Here is a 22,723-nt window from a genome sequence, read left to right as displayed (position 1 = left end):
CTCAACCCACAAATGCCAAAGACAACTTGAAAGGCCAGTGGGAAAGGTCTGTTGGACCTGGGTGAAAGAGAAGTGCAGTCCAGTCCCAGCCCTGGGGTGGTGGTGGCAGTGGCAGTGGTTACTTCCAGAGCTCTCAACCCACAGATGGTAAGGGAATTGAGCAGCTGACCAGAGGGGAATTGCAGGAATCTCTTTGCTATGACTGAGGCAATATTCTCTCGCTTTTTCTAAGCCTAGATCTGGGTCACCGACCTGGGTGGCAGTCCTCGGGCGAGGAGAAGCCACTAGCATGACAGTTTGTGGTGGCAGTGGAGAGGGAATCCTCACAATTCCAAGGCAGAAAAGAATGCTTGTGGTTACTCACAGACCAGGAGAGGAGTGAACACCTCTCCTTAGATTGTACAAGAAGAATTGAAGAACTGAAAATTTGCAGGTCCTTAGAAGTACCTCTGAAAACAGCTGCACAAAACCCCTGAAGCTTGGGACAGTACACCCTCCACACTGGAAGCAGAGTCCTACCTTAACAAAGAATTAAAAAGTCAAGTTGGGAAAAGTCAAGGCTGGGAAAATGAGCAGACAGTGGGGGAAAAAATGAGACTTTGAATCTTACTTTGGTGATAAGGAAGCTCAAAACATACAGGAGAAGACAAAGTCAAAATTCCTACATCTAGAATCTCCAAGAAAAATATGAATTGGACCATGGAAGAGGTCAAAAAGGATTTTGAAAATCATGTAAGAGAAGGAGATGAAAAATTGGGAAGAGTAATGAGAGTGATGCAAGAAAATCATGAAAAAAGTCAAATACCTTCCTAAAGGAACCCCCCCCCCCAAAAAAAAATACCGAAGAAAATAACATCTTAAAAAAATAGACTAACCCAAATAGCAAAAGAAGTCCAAAGAGCCAGTAAGGAAAGAATGCCTTAAAAAGCATAATTGACCAGATGGAAAAGAAGGTTTAAAAACTCATTGAAGAAAATAATTCCTTGAAAATTAGAATGGAGCAAATGGAAACTAACGACTCTATGAGATCAAAAAATGACAAAACAAAACCAAAAGAATGAAAGAAATAGAAGACAATGTGAAATATCTCATTGGAAAACAACACCTGGAAAATAGATCCAAAAGAGATAATTTAAAAATTATTGGACTATTTGAAAGTCATGATCAACAAAAGAGTGTAGACAACATCCTTCAAGAAATTATCGAGCAAAACTGCCATGATATTCTAGAACCAGAGGGCAAAATAGAAATTGAAGCAGTCTACCGATTGAAGTAAAATACTTAAATAACCCCATCTCAGAAAAAGAAATTGAACAAGCCATCAATGAACACCCTAGGAAAAAATCTCCAGGGATCAGATGAATTTGCAAGACTGTTCTACAAAATATTTAAAAAACAACTAATTTTCATACTATGTGGACTATTTGTGAAAATTGGCAAAGGAGTCCTGCCAAATTCTTTTTTTGATACAAATATGGTACTGATACCTAAACTGGGAAGAGCCAAAACAGAGAAAGAAAATTATAAACCAATTTCTCTAGTAAATATAGATGCAAAAATTTTAAATAAAATATTAGCAAAAAGATTACAGTAACTTATCACGAGAATAATAGTATCAGTGCAGCTGATCATATCAACAACAAACCTAACAGAAACCATATGATTATTTCAGTAGATCCACAAAACTTTTGACAAAATACAATACCCAATTCAAATATTGTGGAAACACAATCAGGATAACATAAGGTTTAGCAGATTCTACAATAAGGGATTAGAAGGCTTGGAATAGGATATTCTGAAGGTCAAAAGAACTAGGATTAAAACCAAGAATCACCTACCCAGCAAAACTGAGTGTAATCCTTCAGGGGGAATAATGGATATTAGATGAAATACAGGCCTTTCAAGCATTCTTGATGAAAAGACCAGAGCTGAATTGAAAACTTGGCTTTCAAATACGAGACTCAAGAGAAGCACGAAAAGGTAAACGGAAGAGAAATCATAAGAGACTTACTGAAGTTGAACTGTTTACATTTCTACATGGAAATACAATTTGTAACTCATGAGGCCTTTCTCTGCATTAGGGTAATTGGAGGGAACATACATACATACATACATACATACATACATACATACATGTATATGTATAATGCAAAAGACAGAGACAGGGCACAGGGTGAGTTGAATATGAAGGAATGGTATATGAAAAATAGGGGATGAGAAAGGAATGTACTGGGAGGAGAAAGGGAGAGAAGAATGGGGTAAATTATCTCACATAAAAGAGGCAAGAAAAAGCTTTTACAGTGGAGGGGAAGAGAAGTGAGGTAAGAGAGAAGGAGTGAATCTTAACTCAGTGGATTTTGCTTAAGGAGGGAATAACATACACACTCATGTCTTACTTGACAGGAAAATAGGGAGGGGGATAAGAGAAGGGATAATAATAGAAGGTAGGGGTAATCAGAAGCAGACACTTTTAAGAAGGGACAAGTTAAAAGGAGAGAATAGAATAAATGGGTGGGATAGGATGGAGGGAAATATAGTTAGTCTTTTACAACATAATTATTATGGAAGTATTTTGTATAACTACATGCAAGACATAACTATATTGAATTGCCTTGTCAATGAGGGTGGGTGAGGAGGGAGGTAGGGAGAAAATGTGGAACTCAAAAGTTTTAAAAACGAATGTTAAAAATTGTTTTTATGTGCAACTGGGAAATAAAGATTCGCAGGCATTAGAGTATGGAAATCTATTTTGCCCCACAGGAAAATAGAAGGGAAGGGAATAAGAAAAGGGTTGAGGAGGATAGAAGGGAGGGCAGATTGGGGAAAGGGGTAATCAGAATGCAGGCCATCTTGGGGTGGGGGAAGGGGAGAGATGGGAGAAAATTTGGATTGCAAAATCTTGTGAAAGTGAATGTTGAAAACTAAAAATACATTAATTTTAAAGAGATGTGAACTAATGCTGAATGAAGTGCGCAGAACCATGAGAACATTGTATACAGTGATAGCAACATTGTGAGATGACCAACTTTGATAGACTTAATTCTTCTCAGCAATACAGTGGTCTAAGAGAATTCCAAAAGATTCATGATGGACAGTGCCATCCACATGTAGAGAAAGAACTATGGAGTCCGAATGCAGATGGAAGCATGATATTTTCTTTTTGTTTGTTTTTCTTTCTCCTGATTTTTCCCTTTTTGTTCTGATTCTTCTTTCTCAACTTGACTAATGTGGAAGTACATTTAATATGATTATGCATTTATGTCCTGTATCAGATTGCTTGCCATCTTGGGAAGGGAGGAATGGAAAAGGAGAGGGAGAAAAAAATTTGGACAAAAGTCTTACAAAAGTGAATGTTGAAAAGATAAATAGATGGAAAAGAAAAACTGTCGTTAGGAGCTAGAAAAAAAATTTATTTCCCATTAGCACCTGTGAAGCTAAGTTATAAGCTTGCACAGGTTTGAGCAGAATGAGGGAATGTTGGGTAATAATGAGGTAGATGTGATTGGAGACAAATCTCACAATGACTCTTAAAGGAATGTGACTGCTTTTTCTCCCTGAATAATTGATCCAGGTACTTGTTAGGGATGATGGGGGAAGGGGAAGTTAGGCTTTTCCATGAAGTTTTCCCTGATGGACCCCAGCTAGTAGTGATTTCTCTCTCCTTTTAAGCCCTCATAGCTCTTTGTGTGTGCCTTTCAGTTGCACTTATTTCATTCTCTCTTGTATTATGATTATTTGTGTACATGTCTTAACCTACTAGACTAGATAGAATATATGTTTTTTGAAGGCAGGGTCATGACTTACTCCTATTTGTATCCCCCTGCAAATAGCAGATACTCAGTTGCTACATTTTTAAATTTTATTTTTCTGCTTTTGAAATAAATACATAAAGAAATAAGATTGCTTTCTTTATTTCCCTTCTTCCTCTGCACTACAGTTTGGATAGAGAGATAGCCTTTGAGTCAGGGAGACATGAGTGAAGTTCCTTCCTCTGGCACGTATCTGATAATGAGAAAGTCACTTTATCCTCTCAGTGTTCCCAGGCAACTGTAGTTGTTGCTAGCATTGGTAGAAGAAAGGTCTTCTGGTTCCTTTATCTGTGAAATGATGGGTCTGGACCAAAATTTTAATATGTCCTTGCCCATAAGTTCTTTTTTATAGGAGAGGTGGTAATAGGGGAAACTTAGGACCGCAAAATTATGCACTAGCTCCCAGAATAATAGAATAGGGATTCTGACTTTCAAAAAATGGGTCATTATTTGTGAGGCTGGGACTAGGAACTGGATGTTTTCTTTAGGAAACTTTTTTCACTTGATTAAATCAGCACAGAACTTTGTTTTGTATCTTTTTCTTTGATATTAGCAGTCAAAGTCATTGCTTTATGGTGTGGAGGTGATCTCAAAGTCTACACGAGTAGAATACAAACTTCACAGGTCCTGTTCAAGGACCTGGAATGTAAACCCTAGTCATCTGTTGTCTGAGATCTGTCTTCCATACAGCTGCCAGTTTAATCTTCCTAAGGCACAAATTTGGCTGTGCCCCTCCTAAAAGCCTTCAGTGCCACTCCGTAGTTTTCCTTATTTCATATTATTACCCTTCATTCTCTCTATCTCTAGCCAAGCTGTACATCAGATGCTCCTGAATTCAACACTTCATCTGCCTCTTCTTCATTTGCACAAAGCTGTCCCCAGAGCTGGGGATATGCTTCGTCATCTTTGTTTCTTAAAATCCTTTACCTCAGGGGCCATAATTTGTTAATGTTCTCTCTCTCTTTGAATTACTTTTTTCAGTGTATCTGTGTACATACTATATCTCCGCAGCAGAATATAAACTCATTGTGGGCAGGGACTTTTGTAATGTTTTCTTTATATCCCCAGTTCCTAGCATAGTGCTTTGTATGTGGTAGACTTTTTATAAATGTTTATTGATCCAAATTGAATTATTTATGTTTTCAGGAGAAGAAACTAAGACTGATTTATCCTATTCATATAGCAAATATAGAAAAATAGAATCTACTCTTGATCTTTTCATTTACTTTACTACTGAATGCTGTTCTCCTCTGAATGGCTTGCTCTATTTTCTAATACATTTAAGTATAACCTTGGTAGGAAGACATGGAATTAGTATCTGAACATATAATCTCCTGAACTCTGTAAATACTTTGCCTATTGTATTTTTTTCCTGTTTTTCAGATTTCACAGTGGTCTTAAATCTTGAACCAGGAAATAAACAAGCAATAAGTGAACTTTCCAGGATTAAAAAAGTATGCATTCTTGTTAAAGCAACATATTAAAATTCAGAAATATGAAATTATTCAATTTACTACGTATTTCACATGACAATATCAGATAACTATCTCATTCATTTTTAAGGAACTAATTGAAAAAGGGCTATGGGCTGATGTGTTTGATAAATCAACTGAAAGGCAAAACTTGGTAAAATCCATTGATAAACCACTTCATCTTAGATCAAATGTAAGTACAACTTTTTCCAGGAGTTTGCATTTCTCTTTTAATAGTGTTATCTCAATAGATACTGGAAATTTACTTGCATTTATAAAATCAAGAAATCTAATACACATGTTTGAAAGGCAAATACGGAAAGCTGTACTTTGAGAAGTTGTAGTATTATACCTGCTAGCCTTATTGAAATAAAAATAAGAAAATAACTTTTAAATTAATTAATTAAATAAAAGTGCTGATAAAACTAGTTGTTTTCCTTTTTATTACCTTGGAGAAGCAGCTCAGTGGAAAAAACATTGCACTTGAAGTCAGAATAACTGGATTCAAGTCTCAGTTCTTCTTTTGATTCACCCTGTGAATGTAGCAAGGCAGCATTCAGCTCTATTGAGTCCTATTTCCTTGTTTGCAAAATGGGTGCTGACTCTCCCTGACATACAGGGTTGCTCTGAGCAAGGTATTTGGTAAACTGAATATTACACAAATTATTATTACTATACCTTAGCATTTCATAATTTACAGAATATTTACACTTGTGTATCTTATTCAGTCCTTAAAACAATGCCATGAAGTCTTCACATCTCTTCCCTTTTCTGTACTCTTAGATCCTGTGCTTATTGGTGATTATGTTGTCTCCCCATAGCAGAATATAAGCTAGATGAGATCATGGACTTCCTTATTTTTGTATTTGTGTCCCCAGAGCCTAGCACAGTGCCCAAAACATAGTGACTTACTAGTAAATGCTTAATAAATGTTTAATTGATACTCAGGGCAATTGATATTTTTCCTGTTATTTTTCATATATATTCCTATATTTTTCATATAATAAAACTTGGGGACAGTTATTTGCCAAAATTTCTAGAAGTTCATAGAAGAACCAAGCCTTTTCCTTGTTCTTTCACTGACATCACATTTCAGCTGGATCTGTCAGTTTATTTTTACTTTGCTCTGTAACTTAGAGTTTTAGAAATGAGCTTGTCCCCTTATAAATTATATATTGCTTATATAGACTAAGGATGAGGAAACCCTAGTCTAGAAAATAGATTCATTTGTGAAATGAAGCTGGGATTTTTAAACTCTTTAGTGGTAGTCTCCTAAAACAGAAAGGTGTTACTCCAAACATGAGAGCATTTTTCTCTATGAGAGGGCTATTATACAATAATCATCACAGCATGTTGAATTAGATAAAAATTAAATAAAATACATCACACAGTTAAGAGAATTGGTGAAGAGAACTGTATGTGGACACTTGTTGGTGGGGGAAATGAGAAGTGGATTTAAAATGTGTTTAAACAATTTTATAGGATGGTTAGGTTTTCACCAACCTGAGGTGAAGGATATAGGCAGTGGTATTAAATAATCTCAGCGGGGACAGGGAGTACAGTTTGGCTAGAACATAGAATGTATAGAGAAGAAAATAATATGAGACAGATCTGGGATGGTACGTTGTAGTTTCTGAGGTTGTTCAATGTTTAGATTTATACCCAAGGTAAAAAAGGAATAATTTTCTCCTTGCTTTTCTCCAGACATCTCTATTTCTAACCCTATCCCTCAGGGGACTTGCCCAGTATCATTTGGAAAGGAGGAAGATTCAGACTTGGCAGAAAGAGAGGTGTTGCACCCTCCAGTATCATCTCCCATACCCACCCTTACTCCACTCTTGGGCAATTTCCTTTCTGTAGGAATTATCTGTGGGAGATAGAGTGCTATCTAGGGATAGCAGTATCTGGGTTCCAGGAGCAGAGTAGAGATACGATTGGAGAGGGAAGGAATACTTAGATTCCTATCTAAGATGAAGAAGGCTGGGGAATAGAGTAGGGCATTGGGGCCCTAAGCTCAGAGTTGGGGTGAAAGGAGATGGGGAAGGATAGACATTTGGATTCTGTGAAGAAGTTGGCTGCCCAGGAGGTGGGGTGGAGTTGAGGTTTATTAAGAAACTCTTGTGACTAAAAGGTCTGCTGCACAATTCCCTCTTTGCCTCTCTCCTTATTCCCTTTTCTTTCCACTATTCCCCACTTATTCTTCCTTGCTTCCCTGTCTACCACCACCCACTCTATTTTCTACCCCATGCCACAGGAGTTTTCCTAAACATCATACATTTCACCAACCTCCCCACTTGGTTCTTTTCCCTAGTTCTTCTCCACATTTTCTCCTCTTTTTCTTCTAACCCATCCATTATATTATGATCTCACTTTCTCCCCATTCAGTGCTCCCAAATACTCTTGCTCTTTCACCACTTGTCTTCCTGTAAATCTGTTTCTTCTTTCCCTGTTCATTTCTTATGTTAACTTCCTCAATTTTTCCTCTAGTTTCTTTTTACTCCTTCCAACATTTTTCTTCCCTCTTCCCATCTTTCCCTTTCTCCAAAGAGTTATCTGTTTCCTAGAGAAAGCTGAGGGTGAAGACAGAATAGTGAACTAATTTAGCGGTCACTGCACTGTACTCTACCTGTACCATTCCCAAGAAAACTAGGACCATGGGCCTCAGGAATCATAAGTAGTTGCTAACCTCCCACTACTACTCTAAGTATCTTCTCCATCCATTCCTCAACCTTTTAGATACCCAGTGTCCTCACCTGTCCTGTGAGGTAAGAACTGGGGAGCAGTCAGCCCCTATGATGGACATACCTTCACAGCTAACTTGAAGTGGTCCATGTTCTCTGCAGATTCTACTTCATCTATACCCCAGCTTCCTGACTCTGGAAAGAAGCAGTATAGCACTAATGAGAAGATACTAGTACTTGTGAGCTATCTCTGTCTCAGCCAAAGCTGTCTTGAAATGAGGTCCCTGGAGACCAACATTTATTAGTACCCTTGTAGAAGTTTAGTGCTGCAGGAGTTAGGGGCTGACCAAGGTCTGTAGTTTTTCTCAACCTCTACCAGATGAGAAGTTGTTACTACAGTAGGAGGTTTGAGGAGGATTGCAGTGATTGAGATTGTAATTCTTGGTAGTGTTATGGAGGAGCAGGCTTCTGCAGTTTTAGCAGAGAACCCTGGAACTCAGAAAGTCCCAAAACATAGGGTGAAATGGTAACTGAAATTATTTCCAGATCTTTCAGCATGTGCTCCATATGTTTGAGAATACTCCCTGGTTCTAAAGGGAGTCATCAAATTTTGAGTAGAAGTCTGAAGAAAGTTGGCCAAAAGAACATAGTGTCCCTAGATTTGTCCAAATATTTGTGGTGTTGGTGGTAATATTAAACCATTAGTATGCAGATAAATATCAAAGAACTGACTTTTCACCATTTAATTTAGAAACCACTGAAGACAATCGTCATTGAAGAAATTGGTAACTTGGTGCAAAATATTGATTTGCCAGCAACAAATACCATTTCCATGTTAGAGACCAATTGTATTAATCCAACAAATGTTATGAAGGCTTCAACTATTACAAGTAAAAAGAATTCGAGCCAAGATGATCTTTTGCCCACAAGTGATACTCCAAAAGCAAAAGTATCAAAAATAGAAGAAATCACAGATATTCCAGTCTTGCAGTGAGTACAAATGTGCACATTTGGTCGTGTTCTGTGGGGACATGATTGCTGTGGAAAAACTTACTACTTTTAATTATTCTGAGCTTTACTACTTTTAAAGCAAAAGCAATTGCTCAGTTTTGGCTTAAGAGTAGAATCATATGTTAATTTAAATTTTCACCAGTGGTTTTTTTTAGTACAATATCTGAGATTTTGTTTAAGGAAACAGAAACACAAGGAAAGGATACAATGACCTTTATCAGTGCTTGTTTACTACAAAAAATAATGTTTACAGGCATACCATCTTCAACATTGTATATTGGTTCTGTCAAAATACAGCATTAGATGAAACATTATAGATATCTTTTAGGAGCAGTAGTAATTTTTTATGTACGTGAAAGTAAACATAATGACTGAAAATATACTGGTGGTCAGAGATTTTAATGCCAATGAGGCCCAAGCACTAGTTCAGATCATCATTATCATCATTAATCCAGTTTGCTGATTGACTGACATTATAGATGCTTAGAAATCATGGTGGAGTTTGGTTTTAGGTTATTAATGATATTTCTGTGAGACAATGTAGATTAGAGCAGTTATGCCAGATGACTGAATGAATAAGAAAATATTCTGAGTGAACAGGGTAGACTTTAGTTGAGAAGTTATTATTCAGTTTTTTTAATCTCAAAGAAAATTTGGTAAAAAAGCTTGATTTAAATTTGACAATTAAAGAAATATCCAAAGGATGATGACAAATAGCTCCAGTTATAGTGTTGAGAATGTTTTTTGTATGTTTCTCATATTTGATTTTACATTTTTTTAAAGTCATATTTTCACCTGGTAGTGGAAAGAGATGTGGTAATATTAATTTAATGGATGTTTGTAAGCTAAATTAAGCAAGTTTTTGTTTCAGCTTAAATTTCATAAACTTTTAATAAAAATGATTGCTTCATCAAAAAACTAACCTAACAAAAAGGTACTTAACTGAAGGGAAACATCATTTCTTTGTTTTTAATTTTATTCAGAGTTCTACAGACACTGAATCTAAATAGCTTTTGTCTTTTATTAAGACTGGAAACAAGGGGTTTTTGCAGGGTTCAATAGGTAAAAGATAACCAATTACATCTATCCTCCACAATATTTTTTTTAGTTGTAGGGATGGAAAAAATTACAACATGGGCAATAAATAGACCCTAGAGAGAATACATTGTCTGATTCAGCTTTTTTTTTTTTTTTTAAGATAGTAATTTCTCCAGCCAAAACTTTAGCTCATGTAGCCTGGTGTCACACTGAAGACTTAGGGTCAACTCCTGCTTGTCACCTAGGACTAAGTGATCATGGGCAAGCCCCCTAACCTTCCTGAGCATCACTTTGCTTATCTATGAAATAAAGATAGGTCTTACACCTATCTCAAAGGATTGTTTGACTCAAATAAGACTGTATGTAAAGCACTATATAACTTGTTAAATATCTTTCAGACCTCATGCCAATATAAAAGTGGATTCAGCTGTACATCAGTCTACTGTACATCAGTCTTTCAGTAAGAACAATTCCACTGACATAAAAAAAATACCTACTCCATTCATTACAACTGTTCTTCCACCAATTCCTGCAAACTCATTTCAGCTTGAATCTGATTTCAGAAAGCTGAAAAATTCTCCAGATATGTTATATCAGTATCTAAAGGTAAGTGATGTGAGTTAGCAATTCTATTTGAAACAAAGCTGAATGCCATATAATTGTCATAATCAGTCTTGGCCCTGGAGAACAGATGAGGAAATGCATTTATTTCCTTCCCTTGGAGAGGGGGTGGACTTTGGTTGCAGAATGTTGCATACTTTGTCAAACATGATTGCTGTGCTGGTTGGTATTGCTTAGCTATTTTACCTGGAAATGATGATGGATGTAAAAAATAAAAGGTATCTGTAATACTTTAAATTTTTAAAAAATTTACTCATCACCCAGTCACATGGACTCATAATTTAAAAATGGATTCATATAATCAGTCAACGGGCATTTAATAAGTGTTTACTATGTACTAGGCACTGAGAATACCAAAAAAAAAGAGGGGAGAGAGTCTAGGTAGGGCCTAACAACAGTAGGGAAATTTGGAATGGGGAGATTTTGGAGAGGAAAGAAGTTCTATTTTGGACATGTCATTCTGAGTAAACTGAAGTATCTGGTCAGAGTTTGTTTTTCTTTACACTGTATCCTATTGTACAGTTTATCAGCTGTGAATGTAAATTGCATATATTGAACCTTTAACGTGTTTTTTAGGTTGACGTCTTCAAAATAGTGAAAAAATCCTTATTGTAGGAATTGTCTTCCAGCTGTTAGGGTTTCATGTGGTTGGAGAAAATTATCCACTTAGTAAATTTTGCCCTTTTAAAATTTAATAAACCTCCATCTTTAACCAGATGGGGAAAAAGTCATTTTTGGTTCCATGAGAACTCTTTGATAGATGGGTGAGTCTCCTGTGAAAGGTATTTCTTTTTTGAACTCTGTTTTCCAGGCCTGAATAAGCTGGGAAGATTATCTTGTGTTTTTTATAGACTATAATTTATTTTTGTACATCTTACTGAATCTTTGAATTCAGTATAGATCTGCAGGTCCATTTTACTACAACATGGCTAGCAGTCATTCCTCATCTCAAAATTTGTTCTCCGTTCATAAGTGGCTGATGAAAAATGGGATATATGATTATGATTTTTATAAACCAATATACTTAGTTTAATAACTTTTATAACTGTTATTTTTTTTTCCAAGCAAATTGAGCCTTCCTTATATCCTAAGCTGTTTCAGAAATCCTTAGAGCCGGATGTATTCAACCAAATTTTGAAAATTCTGCACGATTTTTACATTGAGTAAGTTGAGTTTCTTAATTGTCTTAATATGTTACTAAGGTTTACTTTTTTACTGTAATGTAGGAAATTCATTGCTTTTTACTTACTGTTTATTTTAGTAAATGTAATGAAGTTACATTTAGTACTTTTATGATTGCAGAAACTTCAAAGAAATTAAGTATTGAAATTGGAAAGCAAAATGGCAAAGGAGGAGGGAAAAATACATTTTCTCCCCTCTAGGGAAAGGGTGGGAAGAAGAGAGCAGAGTATAATAGATAAATAAGCTAATTTATCTTTTCCAATTACACAAAAATGGATATATTATAATCCTTTTCAACTTATTTTACTTGATTTGATTCTTAGGCCTAGGAAACTTAAAGATAGAATTTTTTCAGATGGAAAAAGTCCTAAGTCTCTGAGACATTAGAACAGTGTTAGGAAAATTCTACTTTAAGATGGAATGAATGAAAAATGAATAGTTGAAAGAAAAATCTAGTCCTTAAGGTTAATTACAAATCTTAAAAAAGAAATGAAAAGAAAAAAGTATACTATTTTTGATTTATTATTTATTTTCCTCTTTGTATCATGTCAGCCAAGAAAAACCATCACTTATCCTTGAAATTTTACAAAGATTATCTGAACTAAAAAGATTTGATATGGCAGTAATGTTTATGTCTGAATCAGAAAAAAGGGGTAAGTACTATGAAAAAAAATTTTCCCTTCTTGGTAATTCCTGCATGTCTTTTAAACATAAACCTCATATTTAATATCTGTAAGAATTTGGGTAAGTTCCTCATCTTTAAAATGAGGCACTCAGATTAAATGAACTTTGAGGTCTCTTCTAGCACTCAGTCATTTCAATCAGTCTCCTTTTCCTCTACTTGACATTTACGTGATCATTGATTTTTACAGTGACACTGAAGTGTGGCATCAACTTGTTTTTGGTGGGGGAAAGTGAGGGAGGAAACTCTTCCTATCTTGCTCACATTGGAAGTATGGTAGTCACTCATGGCCCCAGTTTCAAGATTGATTGGCATGGAAGCTTTAACCTGCATCACTTTCCTGACCTGAACCACTTGGTTCCTTCTTCGGCATCCTGGTGATCCTGGAGGCTCATCATATTGGTGCCAGACTTAGTGCAGACGGTGATCAGCTGTAGCCCTAGCCTTCCCAGGAGCAGGGACTACAGGCATGTTCCACCATGGTTGACTACTATAGGATTTTGAATACTCAGAGGACGACTATGTTCCTTTATAATGTATATGTTAAAAAAGCAACAACAACAACAAAACAGATTTGTATGTTTTAAAAATAGTTTCAGTTTGGAACCAAAATTGTTTTTTGACTAATTTCCAGTTAAGCAGAAAATTAATTTAGTTATAGTATCTCAGGAATCTTTTTCTATACTGCTATTATGCGTGCTAGGTACTGTCCTCATTGTGGACCAAGTTCTTGCAAACAGATTCATCTTGTGATCCATTTAAAGCTATTTATCCAATTAAATATAATTATCTATTCAAGCTTGCCAGAGGTATCCGAAAAAAGTACATCCTTCTAAGTGAGGAAAGGTCAAGTAGGAATTAATATTCTGTAAAGAATCACAGGATTTCAGAGTTGGAAGGCACCTCAGTGGTTCTATATGTGAAATTATCCCTTTAAAAGAATACTTTGTACAATATATCCAACAAATGGCCATGCAACTTTTGCTTGAAGACCCCACTACCTTCTAAGGCAGCCAATTCCATTTTTACATACCTCTAATAGTAGGAAGTTTTTCTTAATGGAAAGCTTAAATTTATGTCTTCATAATTTCTGCCCATTGCTTCTATTTCTGACCTACAGGGACCAAGAAAACAAATATAACATCTTTTTTTAGATAATAACCCTTCAAATAGTGAAAGATACCATGTCACCCATGAGTAATAAGTATTTCCTTTTCTAGTCTGATCATCTCAGGTTCCTCTACCTGGTTCTCATGTGGCTCAAACTCAGTACTCTTTACTGTCCTTGTGGTTGTCCTCTGGATTCTCTTCTTATGAATGTCCTTTCTAAAATGTATTTAGAACTGAACACAGTGTTCCAGATGTGGTATTATCAAGGGACAGTATAGTAAGACCACCACTTTCCTGGACACTGCATTCTTTGTTAATGGATCCTAATGAGTACCTTGGCTTATTGAACTTATATTCCACCAAAACCTTCAGTCTTTTCCTAAAAACTCTCTCCAATCACCTTGTACTTGTGAAATTAGTTCTGTGAACTCAAATTATTAAATTTTATCTTATTAGATTGAGTAGTGCTGTAACCTGCCCAGACTTTTTGGGATTCTGTCTGTTGTCCACTGTGTTAATGGTCCTTCCCAAATTTTGTGCCACATCCTTGCAAATTTGATAAGCATTCCATCTATACCCTTATCTAGATCACTGTTAAAAAAGCAAAAGACCAAGCAAGCATAAATCTCTGAGATACCCCCAAGTTTAAATGCAATGATTAGTAATTATTCTTTGGGTTTAGCCATTCAGCTAGCTTCAAACCTATCCAAAATATCATCCATCTTTTTCATAAGAATAACATGAGAGATCCTTTTTCAAAGGCTGTGCCAGAATCATGGTAACACTGGTATGTACTGCATTCTCAGTAGTAACCCTGGCAAAAAGAAGGACGTAAGATTAGTCTGTGCCTGTTCATCATAAAACCATGGTAGCTTCCTGTAGTTACAGCTTCTTTTTCTAAATGTTCATTAGCCATCTCTTTAAATAACATATTCTAAAATTTTGCCAGGAAGTAAAATCAGTCTTACTGACCGATATTGTAGAGTTTATTCTTTTCCCTTAAAAAAAGTCAAGGAATGTGCCCTTTTCTAGTCCAATACCTATCTTGTTTTTCTCATTCTTAAATATCCCTGACAGTTGCTTACGTCACTTCATTCACAGTACCCCAGGATTTAGGTCTTCTGGGCCTGGTAACTTTGACTCATCAAATGTTGCTAGGTGTTCTTTTGCTATTTGCTCACTTGTGGCAGCAATGCTTTCTTGCTATTTTTGTTCTAACATTTGTAGTCCAAAGGTCATTTTTCTTGGTAGAGAAAACTGAAGTAAAATAATAATTGAGCATCTCTGCCTTCATTTTGTTGTTAGGTATCATCATCATCATCCTCCCTACCCTGAACATCAGTCTTCTGTTTTTAAAAACACACACTTATATTTTTATATATCACTTTCATTTCTAACTATATATCCCTTCCCTTTCCTTAACCTGGCATGGTATTCCTAGCAATAAAAAAAAAAAATAGTAGTTGAACAAAAGTAAACACCACAACAACCAAATCTGAAAGAATATGCAGTGGAAAGAAGGGAGTGTGTTATTTTTAACTCTTTGGGTCAAACTTGGTCAGTTTTAACTGGGTCAAATTTTATGTTTACTTTCAGTTTTATTGGTTCTTTTCAATGTACATTGCTATGTAGTTATCGTGTATAGTTTTCCTAGTTGTACTTATTTCATTCCACACTAGTTTGTGTCTTTCCATGCGCTGTTCATTTTTTAATATTCATATTTTTATAGCGTAACATATTCCATATTCGATAATGTATAAGTATCTCAATTTGTTTTGCCATTCCCCAGTCAACATGTCTCTACTTTGTATCCAGTTCTTGGTGACCACAGGGAGAGCTGTTGCTCTGAATATTTTCACATGTAGCAAACTTTTCTATCTCTGAGCTCTTTGGAATACATACATAGCAATGAGATTTGAATCAGCTGGTTAGTAGCACAAGTCTCAGTTCTCCAGTATCACTGCACCAATTCATTGTCACTGCCCACAGTGGATTAGCGTGTTAGACTTTCAGCAGCCAGCTGCTCTTCCTTTGCAGTTTCCTGGATATATGTTGAGACCTCAGAGTTGTTTGGATTTACATTTCTTTTCATAATGATTTGTAGTAGTATTTCATGTGGTTGGGAATATTTTGTAATTCAGATTTGTTTTCTTTGCAAGGAGGAACCCAAATTTGCCTTGTTTGTTGCCTAGACTCTCCCGTGGAAGCCACAGATCTGTTACTTGCCATCTTTTTGGAATTGTTTTCCTCTTTGAACTTCTGGTATCACAGCTGCTTTTCTTCTTACATCCTAACTGCTCTCTGGCATCTGCCTGACTTGGTGGATATATACTAGCAGTTTTGTTTTCCTTCCTGTTCCTTTTCAGTTTAAAACCCTTTTGATTAGATTGGCAATTCTGAGCAAATCCATTTTACCAACACTTGTTAGGTGCATTCTAGTTACTCACCACAAGCCTGACATTTCTGCATTTTAAACCATGGTCCAGAAATCAGAAGCCTATACTGAGACACTAACATCCTACCTTGTTCTTCATCCCAAATATTTCTTTTCTGCATCTCTCATCTTCAGTAAGCATGATAGAAAAACCAACTATGCAGCTGTGATCTTCAGTTTCTCACCTAAGACCTCATAATCTTTGGCAGGGCTTCCTAGGTAACTTCTTGTGGTGTCATTTGTGCCTGTGAATTGCCAGAAATAGGTAGACTCTTTTGACAAGTCTTGAGTTAGGAGATTCTCACATGGTTTATCTAGATATATACTCTGAGAAGAAATTTGCTCTTAGAGAATTTTTGGAAAGGCCTGGATGAAAATTGCACAGAATGAGAAGGCATTGTGGGGTTGTAATATGCATTATTGGAAGAATATCAATTTTTAAAAGGAATTGAGGTAAAAATTTTTAATAATATTTATTTTTCTTTTCTTCTAGTTACATGTGCATTATTTAATCACCTGGAAAACTCGGGATTGAAGGATAATTCTCTTGAAGAACTCAAGAAAAGATACAGTAGTTGATAATTTTTACGAAATTATTGTCCTTTTGTTTTCATAAGTAAAATTCTGTTTTTCCTACTGAAGACAAAGTATTATATAGGTCTGCTTCTGAAGGCTGTGAAGTTGTATAAAAAACAATATTCTTTAGATATGTTGGTCAATTGAATAATATGGTGACTTGCACTAATGTGATGTGCTTAAAAGTATACTATTTATAAATTTTTTGTGAAAATAAAATATAAATATCTTGAAGCAAATCTGTGTGTGTGTGTGTGTGTGTGTGTGTGTGTGTGTGTGTGTCTAGTTTTGAAGTCAGGAAGGCCTGGGTTCATGTTGTGCTTCCGATACAATAGCACATACAATAATTCATTAATACGACAGTAAGGAGGAGGATTATGCCACTAAAAGGATGCAAAGTACAAACTGTTTGGAATGATAAAGGAAAGAACAGAATGGAAAGGAATGGAATGGAAAGGAAAGGAAAAATAAGTGACCTGAAAAGGGAAGGGACAACTATAGTGAAGGCTATCAATTAATTGTTAGGAAGGAAAAAGCACAGGGAAATGAATTCAAGAAACACTGAGCATGAAAACAGAATTGTGAAGTCACTTGTGTGGTCCTAGAAATCATGTGCCCCACTCCTGTGCATACTCACCTTTATTGAGATTCCAATCAGAACTAGTGGCAATTGTGAAGAGCCTTTCCTGGAGCCATGACTTGTCCTTATTATCATCAGATTTATAGATAAAAATGCACATTCTTACCATGTAGATGAATCAGGAAATCAAATGGAATGTGATTGTTCCATGATGAGTCATACCTCACAGAAATTGTGCTGGAAAAGAATGAACTTGGTGAATTAAAAAGGCAGATAGTGTACTTTCCATGTAGAGCCTAGCACAAGGTGATACATGTAATAGACATATAGTATAATGGATCTTCATTTTAATCAAGCAAACAAGTTCTAAACAAAACACATTCTGAGGGTTGAAGTTAAAAAGAAAAATATGAAAAAAAATTTGTCTACAAAAGTCTTGCATTCTGTTAGGGGAAAATATTGTATACATTTTAAGTATCCACAATCTAAATACCAAGTATAATTAATATAAAGTTCAGCATTGATCAGCAGCTATTGGGGAGAAGAGAGAATTGACAAAGCAAAGTATTGTACTACTATAGTAGCAACAATCTGCGCTAAACACTAGTGAGTACTTTTAAGCCCAGTTCTTTCTGATCAAGTGAACCTAAAAACAATTTTTTACTTTTCTCCTAAGAATGATCTATTTTTTCTAACCCTCAAGCACCTCTACAACTCAGTTCATATACATACATACATACATATATATATATATTTTTTTTACATAGGAAAGAAATGAACAGGAATTTTGTTGTTCAGGTAACAAAAGATGGCCACACCACAAAGGAAACATGGAATCTTTCGGAAGTCTCTGAACCAAAATGCAATGAGCCAAGCATTGTCTCAACCCACTTATCCCATGCTTGAGTATCTTCTCTGTAAGAAGGGTTTAATTATATTTGGGAGGTTTCTACTTCTGAGGCATGCTCTCCCCCACCCAGATAATTTGCGAGCATCAGTTGCATACCCTTAAGTTAGCAAATGGCCGGCTTTCAGCTCCCCTGAGAAATACACGAGTTTACACAGTTTAAAGAAGGAACAAGTTTATTTACCAGTCTAAGAATACACATTCCTGTACTCCAGAAAAGAACAATATAGTGAGCTCGTGAACAATCCTTCCCCTGGCACCCAGCGTTGTCTTAAGGCATTCCTAGCATATTGGGTAGGGATGCCAGGGTATACACTCCTCTTTGAAGCTCCCATGCTCTCTTCTCTTGGCTGTGCCATGTCTACCGTGTCATTCAACTTGTGGTGCTCACCACCTTCCAGGAGGTGTTGATGTACCTCCTGTCATGTTTGTACCAACTGAGGTGAGGAGTCTACCTCCATTAAATTCTACAGATAGGACTCCTGCTGTCCCATCTCACAGTTCTTTGCCATCTGGTTTCTCAGACTGGGTACTTCACAGTTGCAAAGGGAAATGCTATCAGAACTCTCTTATTTGGGGTGGAAATTAGATTTCCTCCTTCCCATTATTTCTGGGAAGTGAAAATTTTGTAATCCCTGCTGTACTTAACATGGAGAAACTATGCAGTCCTCCCACGACGAGCAAAGCCATAACTCACAAGATAACTCTGCGTTTGCACTTTCATAACTATAATTCATGAAGTCTCATTGCTGCATTTAACTTTGACAGTTACCCAAATGACACAATTTAAAGCAAAGGCATTTGTTTATTGAAAAGAAAAATCACAAAAAGAAAAAAAGTCATAAAAACTGTAACTACAAAACATTCCTCACATAAAACTGGGGAGCATTCTCCTGCTAAGAGACACACGTAGACTACACCAGAAGGGAGGTCCTGACATGACTGATTCTCTAGAGAAAAGTTCTTAACCTGGGGTTTATGAACTTGTTAATTTGATAAATGGATAATTTTATAATCCTTTATAATCCCACATATTTTATTTCATGAGTGGAAAAATATTCTTTAAAGGAGGATTCCACTGGGTTTGCTAGACTCTCCCATGACACAAAAAAAAAGGTTAAGAACTTCTGCCCTAGAGAGTGTCTTGTTTAAAGGAACAACAGAAGTGTGGTTGAGCTTTGATCAGTTAGCAGCTAGCTGCCCTAATTCCAATAAGTTCACTGAATAACTTCACACCTCCTAGTGGGGGGGGGGGGGGTGTAACAAAATCTATACGCTTTTTACATTACACTTAAGTTGTAAATACCTGGTTGTCTCTTTTACCTGCCCTTTTTATTTTTAACGAGGGACACGTGATCTACATCCCGCTCTTACTTTGTGGGATCTCGACAGCAGCCCTCCATGGAAATGCAGGTCTTGTCATCCCAGAGGGCATCTCTGAGGACCGTGGGGAAGAGGTGAAGGGAGCCCCCCATCCATCCACTGGTGTCCACGTGGATGTCCAGATTCTATTTTCATTGACTTCGCTGCACTAGAGGTTGGACAGGTGATTCTGATGCCAAGTCATGAAGAAGATACCCCCATCAGGCCTCACCCAGCCTCTCAGGCCTCTGATCACAGCCCTTACTTGAGCTTTAAAGTGGAGATAGACTGGCCCTCCGCATGGCAGGCACTTGTTGAGCCCAACCAAGGAGTTCCGTTACTTAGGATCAAAGTTGAATGGAGGCCTGCACTGTAACCTTGACAAGAGGGGAACAGACTGAGTATGGGAAAGTGTTCACCCTCCTCCTGCTGGCTCTGTCCTAGCCCATTCTTCATGTTGTGTGATGGCTCATGACGTCTGCATGACTCCCCTTCCTCTCTCTTCTCAACAAGAGGAAAGAAAGCAAATGTATTTAAAACTGGCACACACAAAAATAAAAAAAATAAAATGGGAATAATACTTGTTCTATCTACTTCACATGGTTGTCATGTGGACAATACTTTGAAATCTTAAAAAACTATACAAATGTGGGTTATTAATATCATTATTAGTATGAGTGACATTAAAAAGATGTTTTTTATGCCGTACACAAAAGAGGCATCAGAAAAGTACTTGCTAAATTGAATTGAATGGGACATAATGAGAAGGCTCTAGGGATGATGGTATCAGTTAAAGAAATTAAGATGATTGTAAAACTTTCACCTGAAATGTAAAATAAGAATAAAATGTAAAAGAAAAAAGTACCCTGTGGTTGTAAAGGACATGGTGTATAAATGGAAGGAAGCTTTTAATAACAGGATTTAGAGACTAAAAAAGAAAGAAAGAAAAATAAGCATTTCAAATTCAAGAGAAAAATCTTGACTTTTTCAAGAAGAAAAGCCTTTCAAAATGACAAAAATGACCATTTTAAAACCATTTAGTACAGTTATAGTTGCTCCTGTGTGCTCATAAGTTGGAATTTTAGTCACACTGGATATGTTTTCATTTAAGAGCAACATTTTGGAAATGAAAAAAATTTGATTGGATATGTGAGAAATGAATTGAACTTATGTTTCCCCCAAAATTATGGAATATCTGTATTACCAGTGATAATCATTTAGATCATTTTTGAACCCTCAATAAGGGCCAGAGCCTGAACTAATCAATCAGAAAAAGAGTATGGACCTAACAGCTCCTTCATTCTCTTAAGTAAATTCAGAAAATATCTCTTCCTATTGCAACAAGGCCAAATGGGACTGCCTTTAGAGCATTCTTTATGAGACTCTTAACCCAAGACATTATCTTGAATATGCGACATTTTCTTAACATTTTATGTACACATTCTATATTATGGCATGTTAATTAGGTAAGGTGGCATGTTCTTTTCTTCCCTGGAAATGCAAGTAGGATTCCCTTTTCACAGGTGCCATCAGCTCCACCATCAGCTCCAGCGCCACTGCTCCTCCTCACCCCAGGAACACCAATCAGGACTAAGACTCAAATCAGCAACTTGATTCCCCCAGGGTCTTTAGACTAAGGGCTCCAAAAGTGGAGGCTGCTGTCTGGATCCAGACTTACCAGACTGTGAGCTTAGGGACTTCTTGGAGGTATTGCTGATAACTTAGATCAAGCCTTTGTCAATTTCTAAGATGAAAGTTGTGATCTGATGATCATTACCACCACCAACCCCCAAAAGAAAAAAAAGTTCAGTGAGCCACCTCTTGTTTTAATTTAGTGGTAGGGCCAGGAGAGGAGTTTTACAATGTTAAAAATGAGGATAATTTCAAAAGTTTCATTTTTCCTTTAATGTGACAGGTACATAGATTACTTTTTGAACTGAAGAAATGACAAATTATTTTGACTGAACTAGTTTTAAAATAAGAAGGATAAAGAGCAGAAACAATTTCCTAGTAGCAAAGAGAAACCTTTTCCTCTCTCTTGTGGGAACAATATCCTAAGCTCCAATCACTCTCCACCCACATGAAAGTTAGGCCAGTTTTTCCTTTAAAAAGTATAGAAAGAATCTTTGAGATTTGATTGACTGAAGGGACTAAAATTGGGGCTAGTGATGAAATTTCCTGGTTATCTAGCTACAGAATAGCCAGGATGCTAGCTTGGGGCCAGTTATCTGTGGTTTTATTTATATCATAGACCAGCATTATGAACAGGGGTGAAAAACTCTACTCAACTGAGTCAACATTTTAACCTGGATGAACGTCTATCTCTTCCCTGCCCTAAACATCTTTCCCCTAACATGAATATGTAAACCCACCTTTACTCATTGTTAAATGCTTTCCAAGTTTTTCCTTTCATTACAATGTTGGACCTAAACTTCCAGTAGACAGACCTGACTTGGGCCTGGAGTCTTATACTCTTCCTTTGAAATGAGTGTGAAATGTTAGAACTTGAATAAATGTTTCTACATTGATGTTTAACTGAATTTGATAGATCAACGCACTGGTAGGTCTAAGGACTCTTGACACATTTCTGCACGAACATAAAAGAATGAACAGTCTCTATTCTTTTTCCCAAAGAGGATTTGGCATGCATTAATGTTTTCTTTTACAGATGACCAGGATGTTTAAACCACTTGTGTCAACATTTGAGAATGGAATAATGTAAAGGTTAACATTGTATTATTGGCATTTAGGGGCATTTCTTGGGCAGAATAATTTAATACTTTGTTGTACTTAGACCAGAATTAGTTAAAAGGTAGTTTTATAAATATATTGAAGATGGATGGTTCAGAAGAAGTCCTTTTATGGTTTGGCAAAATGATAATTTGATTTTGCTTTTGTGTTATCTTGAATTCTGATTGTGGGTCAGAATTATTATTCAAATTTCAAGGTTTGAAAAAAAAAAAACTTGGATCAGGAAGTTCTGGGGTTGAATCCCAGAACTTGTATATTCATCTTGTGTGCAAGTAACTTGATCTCCCTCAGCCTCTTTTTTTTCATTGGTAAAATCAGGATAATAATATCTAGAAAGCTGATTTTAAATGTGATTGTAAGACTCCAAGGAAAAAGTGATTGACAAAAAATTTTGATAACATAAATCTTGTTATTATATGATGACTTCCAGTTCCATGGAGCATGCTAAGATGCTTTCCTTGGTTTCTGGTTGACCATGTGGGAGCTTTGGGATCTACTTTCACTCAT

At 36.3% G+C, this 22,723-nt stretch overlaps 1 protein-coding gene across 1 annotated transcript in view; it reads left to right on the top strand.

Moving 5' to 3' along the window:
* The window catches only part of RPAP3 (RNA polymerase II associated protein 3), a 53,566-nt gene extending 36,711 nt beyond the window's left edge, over positions 1–16,855 (top strand). Inside the window, exons 11-17 of the mRNA XM_072654484.1 lie at positions 5,193–5,263; positions 5,373–5,474; positions 8,714–8,952; positions 10,410–10,617; positions 11,698–11,795; positions 12,367–12,467; positions 16,534–16,855. Of these exons, the coding sequence (XP_072510585.1) occupies positions 5,193–5,263; positions 5,373–5,474; positions 8,714–8,952; positions 10,410–10,617; positions 11,698–11,795; positions 12,367–12,467; positions 16,534–16,619 (905 nt within the window). The 3' untranslated portion in view covers positions 16,620–16,855. The remainder of the gene's footprint in view (positions 1–5,192; positions 5,264–5,372; positions 5,475–8,713; positions 8,953–10,409; positions 10,618–11,697; positions 11,796–12,366; positions 12,468–16,533) is intronic.
* Positions 16,856–22,723: the final 5,868 nt, after the last annotated feature.

The sequence above is a fragment of the Notamacropus eugenii genome, chromosome 3, assembly GCF_028372415.1.
Source record: "Notamacropus eugenii isolate mMacEug1 chromosome 3, mMacEug1.pri_v2, whole genome shotgun sequence".
NCBI lineage: Eukaryota > Metazoa > Chordata > Mammalia > Diprotodontia > Macropodidae > Notamacropus > Notamacropus eugenii.
The sequence above is the reverse complement of the archived record's forward strand: the minus strand, read 5'-3'. Positions and strand labels throughout refer to the sequence as shown.